The sequence below is a fragment of the Calliopsis andreniformis genome, chromosome 12, assembly GCF_051401765.1.
Source record: "Calliopsis andreniformis isolate RMS-2024a chromosome 12, iyCalAndr_principal, whole genome shotgun sequence".
NCBI lineage: Eukaryota > Metazoa > Arthropoda > Insecta > Hymenoptera > Andrenidae > Calliopsis > Calliopsis andreniformis.
The window spans coordinates 8,784,108-8,801,314 of NC_135073.1; the positions used below are offsets into that span (position 1 = coordinate 8,784,108).

Below are 17,207 nucleotides of genomic sequence, written 5' to 3' on the forward strand. Positions count from 1 at the left end.
GCTAGCCGAAGGGGGAGAAAAATCGTCGAACGATGGTTCTTTTAAAGAGAAACAGTTCGAGTTCCAGAGGTCGGCTATCAGAACAGTTGAACTCGAAAGAGCTTCCAGAAGCGATTAAAACTTCCATCGGGGGTATTTCTTGATGTTCCTCTTTCCGACACTATTGTTGGAAAAGTTCGTGTGATTATACCAGGAGATTTACGGTAATTCGCAACAGAGAATCAAGCAACGTCGGAGTTTCTCTACCTGTATACGCTTCTTTCAACAAAACTCGACCACCATTGCGCCTCCTTTAATGCAGATACATAGGAATGAACCGTATCGATTATTCCAAGCACAGAGTACAGCAGGGCCCTTACGAAATGCCTAGTTTCAGGCTATTCAGCGTTTTTCGAGCATGAACTCGAGCATGAATTAACCTACTCGATCTTCTCGTTCATGCTGGAAGTACCTCCAGACAAGTAGACCATTTTAGGTACTTAGGTCGAGATCCATGTTAATTAGACTTGGAGGACAGATCAAAATTAGTTGGAAATAGTTGCGATTTTCCTGTACCAAATAGATAAAATGCTTTATCTGTTTCGACGTGAGCTTAGGTTTTACATAAAGAAATGGTATATGTACATATATGGAAATATTTGCAATCTGTTTCTTCATTATATTAATTAAAATGTAAGATGGTATTAAGTTATCTTTTGTTCTTTAATTAAGAAAATTAGAAATTAAGCAATAGAATGTCTGTCTAAATTTTATGAACATCAAGTTTCCATTGAAAATCTGTCAGAAGATTCATTGAATTGAATTAATTAAATCTCCACTTGATTTTTTATTTACTTTAGAATATACCTCTCCTAATAGCTTTCATTTTAAAATCACTGATAATATCTATTGTTCACGACTCGATATAACGAGATCTACCATCTACAGATGAGTAGCATAATGGTTAAAGTTTTAATAGTAAGCATCTTTAGAACAATTTTATTTCCCCTTATCCAGGAATCATTTCACAATGGTATACACGGTGACTTAAATAAAGCCTTACGAGTTATTTTTTTAAAAATCACTCCAAATATCCCACTAAATTATTTTGTTAAATTAAATAGAACACGGAGAGGACTAACTACTTCAATCAAGTTTTCTAAATCAGTTTCTAAAGAAACAAAGTAGCTCCCTCTCCTCACTTTTTTCAAATAGAACAGTGTATTAGATTCAATCTATTCGAATAGCCATCATCCAGTTTACTAAGTTATTACCAATATTTGCTTTTTATTGTCGATACTTAAAAATAACAATATCTGTAGAGGCTGAAGAAAAAAACAGCTCGTTATACTTTATTCAATCCACCCTGTGTTCCACATTAGCGCTCCATATAATATAGAACAGTTGTTCAAGGGAACTCAATGCTCATCGAGTTTTATTTTTCATTTCCTCCGATCTTCCTTCGCGTCACATTCGCGTAAAAGTCAATCCACAACATTGCGATTTCAGGCCAGATATAAACGCGATAAAGGCGTTGACATCCGTAGCCCCAGTGGCAGCGAAGGTGGTTCCTCCGACAGTCGTGAACAGGGTGGCGGCAGAAGATCGCGAGCTGGCTCGTCAAGGGAGCCTCGTGGACGGAGAAAGCATTAAGATCGTTATCCACCACGCGGACAATGATATGAGTGAGTATCTGCGCAAAGAATCTTTCATTAAACTTCCCCCCTGCCATAGTCTTCATGTTTGACGTTGCGAAGTTATATCGCGAGGCCATTATTGTTTCCCACGCCCGAGGCATTTTGTCTGATAACTTATAACTTCACTTAGTAATATCTGAGTGCCCTAGGAGTCTTATAGTAATGGCACGAAGGGTTGGAGTAACTGAGAAATCGCTTGTGCAATATCGTGCATATATTGATGTTCGTGGAGTTCCCTCAGTTGGAGGGTGAATTGTAATTTGAAGGATGAAGCGATCATGGATTGAAATTTTGTTGTAACGAGTAGCGTTGAGATAGAAGAAATATTGCTGTTTCAGATTAACCCTTATGCATAGTACAAGAATTATCACATATTTTATATTTACAAGTACAAATCAGTTTATTTATATTACACCAAATATTATAGTATATATTTTGGAATGAGCGTGTATGCTTTGAGTGCCATCATTGAAAGTTGGTGAATTTTAAGTGGACTGAATTCTTACTTCATGTGACGTGAATGATTGAAGCTAAGCTTTTAGTTAAGTTGCACAGAAAACTGCAGAAAGGTTCAATTGCACGCTTTCAAATGTGATAGATTGAGCGGAAATTTGCGTTTAAGGAAAACAACTTTATTTCTGTGTGAAAATTAATGAAAGAGTAGTGGTAAATTTTGAACCCTAAAATGCAAAGTAGTGGGTTATGGCCTCGTAAACTACACACTTTTATGCACAGTTGAGACAGTTTCTGGGCTATTCACATTATGCAGACTTTTTATAGAGGACACGCATTTTACATCCGCCTGCATAATTTTAGATGACTGTATAGTCATTGTATACAATGAAATTTGTATTAAGTGCAGTGTCATGTAATAACTGTAATAAACCTGTAAATGTTGAAAAAGAATTTCAGTTTTACTGTCATCAATTTTCGAGGAAAAAACTTATAAAGTTTGTAAAGATAGCAACAATATTAAAAAACGAAATAAAATTGTATTCCTTGAATTTTTGTTAACATCTAGAAGTTGTTAGAATATTTCTTCGAAACAGTTTTATAAATACTGCATGCAATAAACAATGCAGACGTAAAGTGTCAGAGAACAGCGAAGTATAATTACTCAAGGGAAGATAGACCGTATATAGTCAGACGTGCAGAGCAAGCTAACATGAGTAACATTTTTTCTTCCTTTCATGTTTCACGCATACATTATTTCAAAAATTATTTTAATTAAACGTTACCGACACTTATATAAGGTTTTCACGAAAGTGTGAAAATTATTCCTTGCTTTTTTCAACGTCATACAAAGTCTTTTTTACAGGAAGAAGAAATATTTGTTTTTAATAAAAAAAATTCTATCTATAAAGAAGTATTTGATAGTACTTGGATAAAAAATATTGATAGAAAATAATTTTCTACGTTATCGCAAAAATTTTATGCGTTATGAGAACATTCTACCTCAGTTTATTAAAATCCCTGTATCGAGTATTTCCTCATGAAACAAGGTTGTACACTGATGAAAAGGGATTTACCTAAAAAGATATGGGTGAAGGTGAAAAAAAGTAGTCATAGCACAGTGAACCCGATCTTTCGATGCGATTTCCACCGGATTTGGTTGGATATAGAATTTGATCAGTTCGCATATAGATCCCTCGAAAGATGGCTACAAAAAAGGTATGAAAAGCTATTGTGGGAACGTATCTGAAAAACATCAGTATTGGTACACAGAATAAAGTTAGCAGAGTTATTGTTCCATGTGTCTTGAGATATTTTAATATTAGAAAACACGATATACCAAAATACGAAAGTGATTGATTCGACATTTTCACAAAAATTATTTGCGAAAATTCCATTTTCATAATTTGTATTATTTCATTGCAATGAGTAAATTAATTTTAATCATTTATTTTCTCTTCTCTTTTTCAAGAATACAAATCATGACAAATCTGCCTTATTATATTTCAATGAAACATAGGTAGATATGTACATGTTCGTACAACTGGAATCGTTCAGAAATACAATTAAAAAATATAATAGAAAAGTTACTAGTGCTCGTTTTTTTCTTTAAGTGATTTTAATTAACAATTTTTCAATTGTAGTGGGTACAGATACAAATATTTCATGAGTCCAGCAAAAAAAAAACTGGCAAAAAGACTAGGAGGCAACAACTCAGTGTGTGCAAGAATGCACATCGATCGACAATAGAACTGGGGATATAAACGAAATCATTTTTACGCTACATCGAGCGGAAGTCACGCGTCTGCATTATAAAAAAGAAAGCTGAACCAATCTTCCTTCACAGTTTTCTCTTTTGTTATCATTCGAATATGCTGTACTAAAGGAGATGTCCTTTCATAACTCCAAAGATCATTTGCTTCGAGTAGATTGAATTTTAGATATACAAGTCCTTCAGAAATCATCAATTTTTTAATAACTACTATAATTTTATGGACTTAACAAAATATTTTACTCACTCTATTACATAACTTTTCTATTTATTTTTATAGCGATAGAATAGACACTTAGAAGCTAAACCTTGTTTGAATAAGAAAGTAGTTTGCAACTGTAGGCAATGTTTTAATAATTCTATATTTTTCTGCGGAAATTGAAATTAAAATTTTAATTATTTTATGCAAGAAACTGTCACAGAACTTGACAAAAACTTTAATCTAATAAAAGCGTCCTCTGCCTTTTTCATTTCAGCGCCGTGGGTGAACGCAAAGAGGAGAATAAAACTGCGAAGAGACCCAACACTGGACAAAGGCCATAGGAGTAAGTACATGATTTAAATAATAATTCATCTCGTATGAAAACTGAAAGTCTTGGTAGAAAGTATCAAATTAAATGCCAAACATGACTTCTTATGACTATTAAAACTTTATTCAAAAGTAGTTCCTAACATATTTTTCTTTTCTTTGCTTAAAAAGAAATTGCTTAAAAATTGATAAGTGTCAACATTCACTTACTGCAATGTCAGTTATTGGTGACCATCATGAAAGTGAATACTTGTACTGAATATTAGAATCATTTTCAATTCTGATAGCTTCTAACCGAATAAATAAAGTATAATAACACGAAGATAATTCTTCTACTTTGTCAAAATTCCTTTATCTGAACACTTTTATTCCCCTCTTAATTTAAATGCGGGATGCTCCACTGCGTGCATATTGTACGAAAACATTCTCCGATCCTCGGAAGCGAAACTAATGCAACAACAATTATCCCATTCCATTACTCCCGTAACAAACACAACCGCTTCTTTGGGTGCTGAATGCACGTTTGAGTTGAATCGAAATTTCACAGGGGCGAAGCTATTCATAGATACGCGGTCAGTGAGCCGTGTAAACGGGCTAAAACGGTGTCATAAACATTGATAAAGAGCGAAAGCAATGAGAACAATTGCGCGATCCTAGTACGCGTGCGAATGACGTTTAATTACTCGATGCGCTTTCAACCGCGGTTTGCTCACTTTTTATTTCTCCAGTGCCGCGGAGTGAATCGGTTAGCACTTCGAGTCAGGAAGACGCGTTGGACGTGGGCGAGGTTGTAAAACAGGAAATGAAAGCCGATGCGTCGGTCGCGTGAGAAGGTTAATGGCATGCATTTAAATTAAAATCACCGTATCACTGAACGGTCAGACAAAGCTTTGACGTGTATATAACTCATTAATTCGATTGAATAATTCGATCAGGGATATTATGCGCATTGTATGGAGACATTAAATCGTAGAAAGTGAAAAATTACGGAAATGTGAAGTGATCAAATCTGGGTAGAGAAGTAAAGATTAATGAGAAAATACTGTTGAACTTGTACTTGTATACAATATATCGAAAAACTGTTAAAATAATGGACTTTATTAAAATTACTGTGTGTTTCTTTTTTTATGAAATTATTAATCTACATTGTTCAATATAGGCAATTGATGCAACACTAAATTTTAAGAAAAAGAAATTGTTGAATACTAGAACCATAAATTATTAATTAATCGTGCTAAATTTATATACCTATGCTAATGGATTTTAAATCTTATACATGCATGTGTTTTAAAAAATCTATCTTTTTGTAGCAACTCGGATTTTAGTGCAGAGAAAAGTAAAATATGTAAATATTATCTACTATAAATACAAGTACAATCCTAAATTTTAAATTCCTACATAATATACTTGTATAAAACCGATAATATTACGTGTCTAGAGTCAGAGTTGAGAGTGATAAAATTGGCACACTATAGAAAGATGTTAACGCTTCTTATTAGTATGGATATACTCACGTGGCACATATATAATTTAAAAGATGGTGCCATTGCGTGCTATTTCTGTCTTCTATAAGTGTGAAGCCTGTTATCACCTGCCACGTTTCGCTACAGTTACGATTTATTTCAGCTTATCTGCCTTTAAGTTGAATGAGCGTTTTATACCAAATCTCGTTCGAGATCTGTTTTATATCAAAGCATTGTGTAACTCTCTTGACCCTCTTTTCATTTTTAAATTCTTCCTCTAACATTCTTTCTCTCACTGATTACGTAAATAAATGGACCCTGATAGTATTCTGAGCGTACGAATTGAACAGGAATAGTGTGCTCGTAATTTCCTTTGAAGCAATCTATTACCTCTTTGAAATTCTCTTTTCGTACCCTCACTGAATTCTTCTTTTATTTAAGTTAAATTTATTTAACGGTAGCTCTGTATTTTTAGACTTTTTTAACCCCATTCACGACTTAGCAACATTGTTTTCTTTATTATTCTTTTAACATTCTCTACCTTTGACTATATTTTTCACTATTCTACTGGTAACATTTTCTTCATGTTTTTATAGATCATAAAAAAGATTTATATGTAGGTCATAGGAAAATTACTATATTTTATAATGTTTTAATTGATCCTCTATTTTTACATTTATTATATACAAAGTTCTACTCTAACGAGGAGAACTCCCCAACTGTAATACTGGCCTTTTAATGAGTCATTACCAGTTTCTAGAATTCATCAAGCCAAATGTGTTAATATCACCTTCTGGACACATACGCCCTATAATTTGCGAGAGATTATTAACAAGCATAACTTCATTAGTAAACTATATTCGGATTACATTTGAAAGTTTTCAAATTCTTCAAGATTACATTTGCTAAAATTCACCAAAAACCATCACCCTAATAAAGTTGAACTTTAACGTTCTTCTACTTCCAATCGTTTTCCATTTAGCATCTTCCAAATAGGTAACTAAATTTCCCAATCTGCTAATGACTTTCGCCGCGATTCCTCGCCGTATTTTCAATTCAATTTTCATTCCGCAATGTTTAGCCACACGTAAAACCGTTTTATGCGCTCGTGTGTAAGCAGGGCAACGCTAGGACTCTTGAACCTACCCAGAGGAACGGACGTTGAAGTGTTAAATACTTCAGGCACCTCCTACGTCGTTCAAGGCAGCGGAGCAAAGGTCAGGAGCGTAGCCTGTGCAGGTCGACTGTGGCATCTTGCAAGCTATATAAACCGAGAGCACCTCTGAACTGACCTAGGCTCTGCTTGGCGGGTTAATTCGATGACGTTCAAGGATAGGCGAACGGAAATTTGATTTGCCCTGAATCCGGGAGGCAAATTTTCAAGCTACGAAGGTCCGCCGCGTGGACAATCGCTAACAAGATAGTCCAGCTTGGATTTATTGAAAACGCTATAGAGAAACTGGGCGCACGGCCGATCAGATAATTACGCTGCAACGTCATTACCAGAACAAGCCCGCGGCTCCAAGCTTTATCGTAGGCTCACCGTACCTAGCTTGTTAATTAAGGCTGAATGACGGCTCTTGATTGGCGTTCTCACGCGTGCCCGTCACAGCTACGCTCAATCCTCTCTGAGAGAAGAACGAACCTTCGATGTTTCGTACTTTCTATCCTGGACAATGTTCTAGTGAAGAAAACTGATTCATGTGAATGAGCAATTCGCACTGTACTAAATAGTCGTATCAAATATACTTTACTTGTGTTATGCATTATGTGAGATAGAGGGTACTTAACAACAGGTGGGAGCAAAATTCAATGAGGAAATATGAGGAAACTTAAGATTGACGAGTCTGGTTTCACCTTTAGTTTCGACGATTCTAATTATTAAAATTGAAAGCTTAATTATTATAGAATTTAGGTACTTCAATATTTCAGAGTTGAGAAGAAAACAAATTTTTAAATCTCTTCAATCTTTCAAGAAAGTAACAAGTAACTTTAGTAGTAAACTAGTCGCATAGCCCTAAAAAGGATTATTGGTCTACTTAGCTTGTCGAGTTCTACAAACTGGCAAACACTCATTAAAAAGTAAGTATCGCACTTGTAGAGTTCTCTCCGAGAAACCCAACAGTTTAAGTTCTCCTGGGATTAAAGAACATATCTACAAATTAACTACGAGCTGATGGTTGCCTTCGAGCCTAAATTATAAAGAAGACAAAGAAGCAAAATTCATATGATAGGAACCAAGATTCGAAACAATCCACTTAGTCCAATCTTCAACCGCATCTCTCACATTCGATCATGTAAGCGTGGAATACTGCATGGACCCATCCTACTCCAACTCTATAAAGCGGAGGAACTCGATAGAATGGATAGCTCATAAAACGTAGAGCCAGAGGGAAAACGAGCGGTGACCCTGGAATTTCCACGAGACGCTCAAAGATTAACGACGCTGATTAGCTCGGATCTTCCATTTGAGCGAGCCGCGATTCGTTAATCTCGCGATTACTATCGTTCCAGAGATCCATGGAACCTGTTGCACAGTATATGCGTATGTAACGGTGTTCATTAGTCCTCGCGCTAGTCAGTGTATTAAATTATCTCGGCTTTAATCGCGTGCTTACTTCGTTACGCGCGCGAAGCGGACAGTAGTCGAGGGGAATATTCGTCGGTACGTCTCATCTATCATTGATCTCTTTCACTGCGACGAGAGGGACAGCACGGTGCCCTCTGTCTGTTGATGAAAGTTAGAAGCTGCGCGATTGAATGACTAAATTAATTGTTTTCATTGTTTTAATGGTATTATCGTACGTTTATTCGACCACCTTCACTGATTTCAATTCAACGATAAAGTCATTATCATTTATTTCTTTCTCTGTAAAATGGAGGGTTTACTGTTCATGACGGGAACTGTTTAATTTATAATCGTTTTCTGCGATCTTTGTCATATTGTAAAAAGACTTTGGAAAGGTTAATTATACTCAAAAACTCAAAGTTTATAATGACTAATATCACGAGAGAATGTATAAATATTGAAATTAGAGAAAAAACGATTCCTATGAGAAAAATTGTTAGATTAATTAAAATTGAAATTGCAACCCTGTTTGAGGAATAATAAACAGTAAGGATATTTAGTTTTGAATTTATAAAATTGAATTTTCTTTAAATTAAAATTAATTAGATGATATTTGCTTACTAAAATGCATAAATATATTGAACTTTATTCAAAATTAATTTAACTTGAAATTTTCAAAATTCCAGATTTCTCTCAAAAAAGAAATAATCTTAAACATTTTGTTTATGTATATTAAAAATAAAATAATATAAAATAATAAGAATGTACAGGCGTTTATTTAAAATTATTTCCACCTGTTCATTTATTTGTGTAAAAAGCTGTATTTCTGTAACAAATTAATTCTACAATGTTATTAAACCTTCACAATGACTACCGTTTTCTGAAATTTAATAATAAGTAGTATTCCTATTCATTTCGTTCTGGCACACCTGCACCAAAATTTTTGGCTGAACTATGTCACAATGCTGTTTGTCAACTTGTCAACTTGCTGATCAAGGGAAAACCCGTTTTCCACCGTGAATGGAACAACACGCGCGTGAGATAATAAAGGGATAAAGCATACGTACGAATGTTACTTCTGAATGTCATGTAGTAAAGTTTTCTTGACGTTCGATGCTATCGGGCGAACAGTGTACGGAAGTTACACCGCGCGAGCTCGTTTAATTTACAATCTCGCACAAAAGACCGCACTTCAGGCATGCTGAAATTTTAAACTCTCGGCTAGGAGGTTACCAGCTGCGATGAATACCAATTTGCAAACATAAAGGCCGTCCCTGTACTCTTTTTTCCAGGCTCGATCAACTTTTTTCATCGTTATTTATTATTCTACTGCTGCAGAATATTATGAAGTTTGCAGTTAATTATAATACCGTTTGAAACTTTGTTGCATTATCGAGTACTAATATACATATACCGCCATGCGAATAAGCGATTAATTGCTACTGTAGGTCGATTTGAAATTAAAATTCTTTCGAGAAAGATCCACTAATTGACTTTCTCATTATCTGACTCAAAACACTTGCTCTTTCAATGTCGAGTCAAGAAAAAAATATTGAGGCGGTCAGAATTTCCAGTTAATGACCATATCGTGTGCTAACTAATAATACATTAGTTGTTGGTGGAATATAAACTTGCAGAAATATGTTCGGAATAAATCATTCTATTAGCGCTTATTTCGTTCAACAATTCGATAATAAAATACAAATAAAAGTTAGTAATGATATATATTAGGAAAATTAAGTACGTTTAAGTTGAATCTAAAATTCTTGGTGTTTCTGAATAATACTTTGAAGGTATTATTCGCCATTATGATCGTAACAAAATTATGCATGTTTCATCGATTCCTACATTAAACTTTCATCTCCTTTTTACAGCGGCCGGGTTTGGGTTAAGAGTGGTGGGTGGTAAAACAGGCTCTGATGGACGTACTTTTGCATACGTAATGTGGACTGTGCCAGACGGACCAGCGGCAAAAGCTGCTATACAACGCGGTGACAAAGTAAGAAAATTTTACAAAACTATTTATCTGTGTTTAGCGAATCCACTTTGGTACTTAAAATTTAAGTAGTATATTGTATTAAGAAAGTCTCTTATAAAAAACAAAGTACTAAAGTATCAGATACTATACTTCTACATTGGGTTATAGTTAAAAGTCATAGAATTTCTTTTATTTCGTAGGCGTGAATGATTTAAAATTTTTTAATTTTAAACTTTCAAACTATAACATTTTCAAATTTTTGAATACTTCGATATATAAATTTTCAAACTATATTTAAAAATTTTGAAACGTTTAAATACTTCAATTTTCAATTTTTCAAATCTTTAAATACTCACGTTAAAATTTTAACGTTTTTAAGATGGAATATATGTTGAGTGCTAAGACTGCCAACTTTATACAATTTTATTAATATCTACAGTGTCACAGTTATAGGTTGATTTCGTTTCAGGATTAAAATAAATTTTCTAATCTTCAGAATATTTTAAACATTGAAAGGTAGCTTAAACATAGCATTTTTGTCAGGCTTGAATTTTGAAGAAATTTGAACAAGATTTCACTGAAATAAGATTAGTAATATTGCAGGAACCTTCCATAACAGTCCAATTATAAATGACACATAAAGCATGCAGCATATGTAGCCGTCACGCGTAATTTTTTACTTAAAGAATATTTAATAGTCGTTTAAATTTCAAATGAGGCAAAGAAGATGCAACGCAAGCTAACCGTCGGGCGGGTAATATTATTGTAAGCGGTTAATGCGTGCGAATATTGACAGCCATTCTCCCCAGCTGTGATTTTAATTAAGTTATCGACAGCTGCGCGAAACAGAAACGTGCCACAATCGCAAACGTCAACCGGAATGCTGTATCACGCTAAATCGTACGAATTCATTGACATATGATCCTTTAATCTTACAAGACGGAAATAATTTAAGGAACAAGTAGCAGGCACATACATAATGCAAATAACATAGCTGGCTATGAAATATTTTGTAAAGGGAGGTTACAAAATAGCCTTACTTTCTAAAAGATGAAGTCTGTGGTTGTAAAGGTACGCTTTCATATGACCGTAAAAATCATGACTTTTGTTGTCATGAGACTGTACAACAATTTAATAGCATTATATTTCACTGTCGTATCTAGTTTTTGCAATCACAAAAATTATGACATTTATTGTCATGATCATAAAGTCATGATTTACTGTTAGGTGAAAACGTATCTTAAGACAAAACGACCTAAAGTCACATGTTTTTGTGTTCGAGTTTAAATTGGTGTTAAAAATTTTGAATTTTAATACTGTTTCATAAACTTGTGTCTTCTTGGACCCTTCTTTCTAAATGAAAAAATTCTTCTGAATTCTTTCTTCTTTATATAGACATCAATTGTGTACACTAGATTTCAATTAAAGCCTTAACTCGAATTTTTTGAAAGCGTAATATAAATCGTTTTACCTTACAGCCACAGAAACATTAGTACCAGTTCGTAATCTTGGAATTAGATTTCATGAAGTAGGTATATGTATTCTTACTAGAACACTACAAAACCAATGAATTAACAACCTGATGATATGAGAAATACCCAAAACAAAAGTTTCCCCTGAAGTCACCTACTCCCTTTTATACAGGGTGACCCATTTGAAGTTTCGTACACAATTATCTCCTATACTATAATTCATTTAAAAAATGTTTTAAATAAAACTTACCCTGTTTCAGCAAAGAGATCTTGATGGTCACAAATTTTTTCTAGATGGCCGTTTTATTTAAAACATTTTCTGAGACAAGCTATGAGATAATTACATACGAAATTTCAAATGCGTCATCCTGTATACACAAAACTTAATCTCTAACCCTTTACGCAGGTGTTAGAATGGGGTGGAGTATCTCTGGTAGACCGAAGCTTCGAGGAGGTCGCACAGATAACAGAGCGAGGGGACGAGGTGATCGAGCTGGTAATCGAGCACGTTGGTGACACGTAAGTAGAGTAAAAAAAGAATGCTATAGCAAGACGGACGAACATTCCTGTCAGCTTCTGTATCGACACTTTTACCTGACCCGAACGCAGCGGGGATCTACCAGATGATATAGGCACGGTTCCAGCTCCTGGAAAACCACCTGGAAATATGGGCATGCTGATGGGTGAGTACAAAACACACCGAAAGCTTCGTCGAATCGAGATCTCTCATGGTCAGCGAGGAAAGATCGATCGGCAGATGTTGAGTGTCGTTAAAGTGCATCGTTGGTTTTAAGATCGACAACTCGCATCTAAAGACGAATCGCTAAGCCGCGTCATGGAGGGATACGGTTCAAGCGTGGAAAACGAGGAACAAGTGTAGTTAGTTCACCCTTGTGACTAGTAGACGTAGTCGTTGTAGAAGTAGATTTGGTAGATTATAACACTGTCTTCGTGATTTCTTTCTATGTTCAATGAGGAAAGAAAAAGGATACGTAGGGGAATGTACGGGGGTTCGCCAACTCTGCGTGGAATATGTACTCGTTGAATAAAGTTACTTGGAGCAGTAGTAATAACAGAACTTCTGTTAGGTACATAGTTACATCGATTGGTTATTTTTATTGGATAACGATACTTCATGGACTTTTATACGTTATCAAATAACATTCAATTGTTTTAATGCATATTCTCTTTTTTTTTTTTTTTTTTTTTGAACAATATATTGATAAAACACAAAATATGAGCGGGAACAGAACAATGCAGTACGGATCGTTATACCTAGCCTTCTAGCATTAAAAATTTGAAAAAAAAAACAGACAAGAAATATTTATAAAACATATGCCTAGTAGTTTTCAAAATTTTAGACTCAACTTGTGAATTAAGGAGAAGTAAAGATGTCTTCATTAGATTCAATTCAATACATATAAATGATTTAAAACTATTATCTTCTAATTTTCATTACTTTAATTGCAAAATAGATATCTAAAAAATGCTTTCCAAGTGCTTTTTTTACACTGATAAAGGAGCTAAAAAAAAATAAATAATTGTTTAAAAATTCAAAAATAACTGATCCCTGTTCTTCATCTCTTTCAACAAGTATTACCTTGTTCCATAAAACTGCGGTTACAGTGAATGCGTGTTCTGACGAACTGATGTTCTGTCGAATATGTCCAAACTATTTATCGTTTCAGCAGAACAAGTTCAGACATAGTCGTCAGAACATCGTTCGTCAGAAAACGCATGCAGTATAACCATAGCCTAAACCGACACTGCGAACCCCCTGACAAAGCTAAATCATACAAAAGCAATACCTTCCTGAGCAGCAATTCTCACGACGAATCTAAACTGTTTTACAGAAGCGGAAACGGATAAAACACCCTCTTCACCGACGCGCAGGAAACTGCCAAAGACGCCGGTATAACGAGTTCATAAATTGACACCTACACGTGACCGTCTCTCTTTCTTTTTCTATCTATCTCTCATTTCCACGCAGTGTACACGCATACGCATCTACCACACAGGAAATGAACCTCGATCTGACCGAGTTTGTATTAGTGTAGCGTAAAAGAGAAGCGCAACAGCACCACCTAACGTTATATATACATATGTATACACACATATATGTATATATACTTTCAAATAGAAATCGAACGGACCTTTGAGCCGTATGTCTCTCTCCCTCGGTCTTTCGCTTTGTACATATATAATATAATTCATACGACCTCCGAGCGCGGGTACCAACAGCTATTTACGCGTTCGTATAACGAGTCTATCACATCGATGTGTAGGGGCAGGATAGATAGCGGCAGCGATCCGGTAGAGCGTATAAAAGACCGCCTTCGATGTAAATAGCAGAAACGTGCGCCCTTTGCTGTAAAACGAGACGCGAGAGCAGAGATTCGTGCCGGGGAAAGAACGGAGGACGCAACGAGAGAACCGAACCGATTGCCCCAACGTTTGCTTTCGCCATGTTACTTTTTTCCCTCGAACAAGCCAGATTTATCGTTCGATACCTGTCCACGGGGAAATCGGTGATTCGCCTCATCGAATTTCAACCCAGCTTTTTTCGGCCGTTCCCAACAAACTTTCGCCAAGCTTTTCCGCGATTCGAACTCCGCTCGGTGAGGAAACTCCCGAGTTCTCGATCGGGCTGGGCGATTGGCAAAGCGTACAGTTCCGTACGATCTACGAGAATATCATAGAATACGACGGAACTGTATTATTGCAAACTTTGCGAATCTGAGATCTAGAAAATTGGAGGATCTTTTTAGTTGAGGAGGATTGTCGTTTTCTTTCTGAGTTGCTGCGCGGTCTTTAGGGGTGTTATGATGAAATCTCGAGGGTAAATTAAGGGCAGACACGATGGATAAAGGATATTTTCTAACTTTTTGGAACCGTGTTTTAATATTTGGTTTTGCGATTTTTTGTGGGTACAGCATGCAAGAATTTCATTTAAAAAAATGTAAATGAGGACATTACTAAGCCTGTAATTATTAAAAGACTTTAATTAATTAATCATTAGTTATTCAAGAGTATCTGCTTCGTCCTATTCTTTTTTTAACAGTGTATCAGTTCATTATTATAAGTCAGGGGATTAAGTATCTTATAACGTCATTTATAAAAACAGTTTTCTTAATCGTTGTATTCATTTAAAATGAAGACAAATATTATTTTCAGAAATTTAATCTTTTCCATTTTCCTTTTTTACCTTCTAATATCCTTTATTAATCACCTATTAAACCTTCATTGTGGTTCATTATGATTCTACTTTATCCACTTTTTCCCCTCATTTTTTTAAATTATTGCTTATATTATTACATCAGCGAGTTGAATATTAAATACTATTTACATAATCGACATTTCATTGTAGCTGTACCATTATGAATGTAAAAAAGACAGAATTTTATACATTTGTATTCTACAAAAGGATTCCACTGTAACATTACAGTATTAGCAAAAATGTGAACGATTTGAGTCCCAGGATTTTATAACATATTCTACAATCTAAATGCTAGGCGCATAAAAGACGTGAAATTGACATTTCCATACGCGTATTTACAAACGAATGTAAATAATTACATAGCTGTCTGTTGCTTCCGCTTTAACGGAAAGCGATTGTACTTTTATATCAATATTAAATAACATATGAAATCACACGTTATATAACTATTTCGAATTTTTAACATTTTTAAAAATATACCAGAACTCTCGATAATTTCCATGGGTATTTTTTAAAATTAAATTTTTACCACTGACTCCAGAGGAATTATTCCTAACTCAATTTAGAGAAATTACATATAATATTGTACAATGTCATTAATTCTTTTTTACCCATAAAATTTTCACTGTTTCACTGGTTTAACTCCTAAATTAATTAATGCAAATTACCTAGAATTTTATTCCAAAAGTTTCGTTTTAATCCTACGTATATGCATGTATTACTAATTGTTATTCGTTATAAATTGTTTTGATATTATTATAAATTTGTGACTGACTTACTAGGTCATTCCAGAAACTTATCGCTAGTGATTCTTCAGAAGCACAATAAGTTTCATTATATATTCAAAATCAATTTATCTACATAATATTGAACACAGAACCCCACTAAGCCCGCTAAAAAGAATTAAAATAAAACGTCGTCCAACCATATCGACCATCCAATTTGTACGTTTATAACTTACACCGATAAGATCTTGCGTACAAAATCCGCGTTACGTGATCGTGGCAGAGTTCAAACAGACAATCTATTTCGCTCTGATGGCGAAAGATAACGAAAGAAATCCTTCTCGTTAAAAAGCGCGGCGTTTCCACGAGGACTCCGGGCAGAATTATATGAAAGAGCTTCCTCCGTTCTATCTTTCGGTAAAGTCACGAGGGTCGACGTGATATCGAAACTCGTTTCAGTTTTCTCAGAGGAACTTAGACGAAAGAGAGAGAGAATAAAGTATACATAGATACACGTAGGCGCTTGTGAGGCGAAATTAAATCGCCTTTCCGAGGATTAGGTATCAGTTCGTCCACACTTTGAATCGGTGTTTCCATCGGACGACGCATCGGCTAAGCGGCGAGAAGGCTGCGTCACGGAGAACAGAAATCTCCTGGGTGCGACTAATTGAAAACTATGGACGAGAGAACGCTTTTCTTGTATCTAGGTGCTATTAGCTAGGGATCACCCACTTTGTCGATGTAAAACCTGCTCTATGAACGAACTACTCGCTCGCTTGTGAACATGACTTTATCTGTCACTATCCCGCGTCAGAGTACGGTCTTCGATCGAGCACATGTGTATCGGTAATTACGTGTCTCTTGTTGGCTGGATCCGTAACCAATTATACAGGGTCACTGACAATAGGTGTGTATCGTATTTAAGGAGCTGTCAAGTCGAAGCTTAGAGAATTCACGAGGATCACGTTTTTGGAGATCTATTTTATCTTTTTTTCCTCTCCACTAGGTCACTGTGAATTTCTATGTAGGTTAGTCCTCTTTTGTCGTTCAGTTGTATTTTTTTTTTTATTTTTTCGTTTGAAGGTGTATTGTGTTGCTCTGTGATTAAGAGCACCCAATTTTGATTTTCTGTCTTCGATGAAGCGGAAAGCATCTGGCACGTAATTCGACGAGGAACGCCGAGAATATTGCGAATCGATTATTGCAGATAATAAAAGCGAAAACGATATCGATGCACGCCGTTCCTTGTGAAATATTTCATAAATCGACGGATTCTTGGAAAGCCTCACGTTTTTACGACCTTTTTTCGTCAGTATGATGTTAAACTTTGCAGGAATTTCTTCTACATATTACA

The 17,207-nt window shown here is 35.2% G+C and overlaps 1 protein-coding gene across 2 annotated transcripts in view; it reads left to right on the plus strand.

The window, feature by feature from the left end:
- The window catches only part of Fife (regulating synaptic membrane exocytosis protein fife), a 122,205-nt gene that overhangs the window by 81,770 nt on the left and 23,228 nt on the right, over positions 1-17,207 (plus strand). For both annotated transcript variants that reach the window (XM_076388686.1, XM_076388687.1), the window contains exons 10-15: positions 1,489-1,664; positions 4,377-4,445; positions 10,336-10,460; positions 12,318-12,430; positions 12,521-12,594; positions 13,765-13,823. In XM_076388686.1, coding sequence (XP_076244801.1) covers positions 1,489-1,664; positions 4,377-4,445; positions 10,336-10,460; positions 12,318-12,430; positions 12,521-12,594; positions 13,765-13,823 — 616 coding nt within the window. The remainder of the gene's footprint in view (positions 1-1,488; positions 1,665-4,376; positions 4,446-10,335; positions 10,461-12,317; positions 12,431-12,520; positions 12,595-13,764; positions 13,824-17,207) is intronic.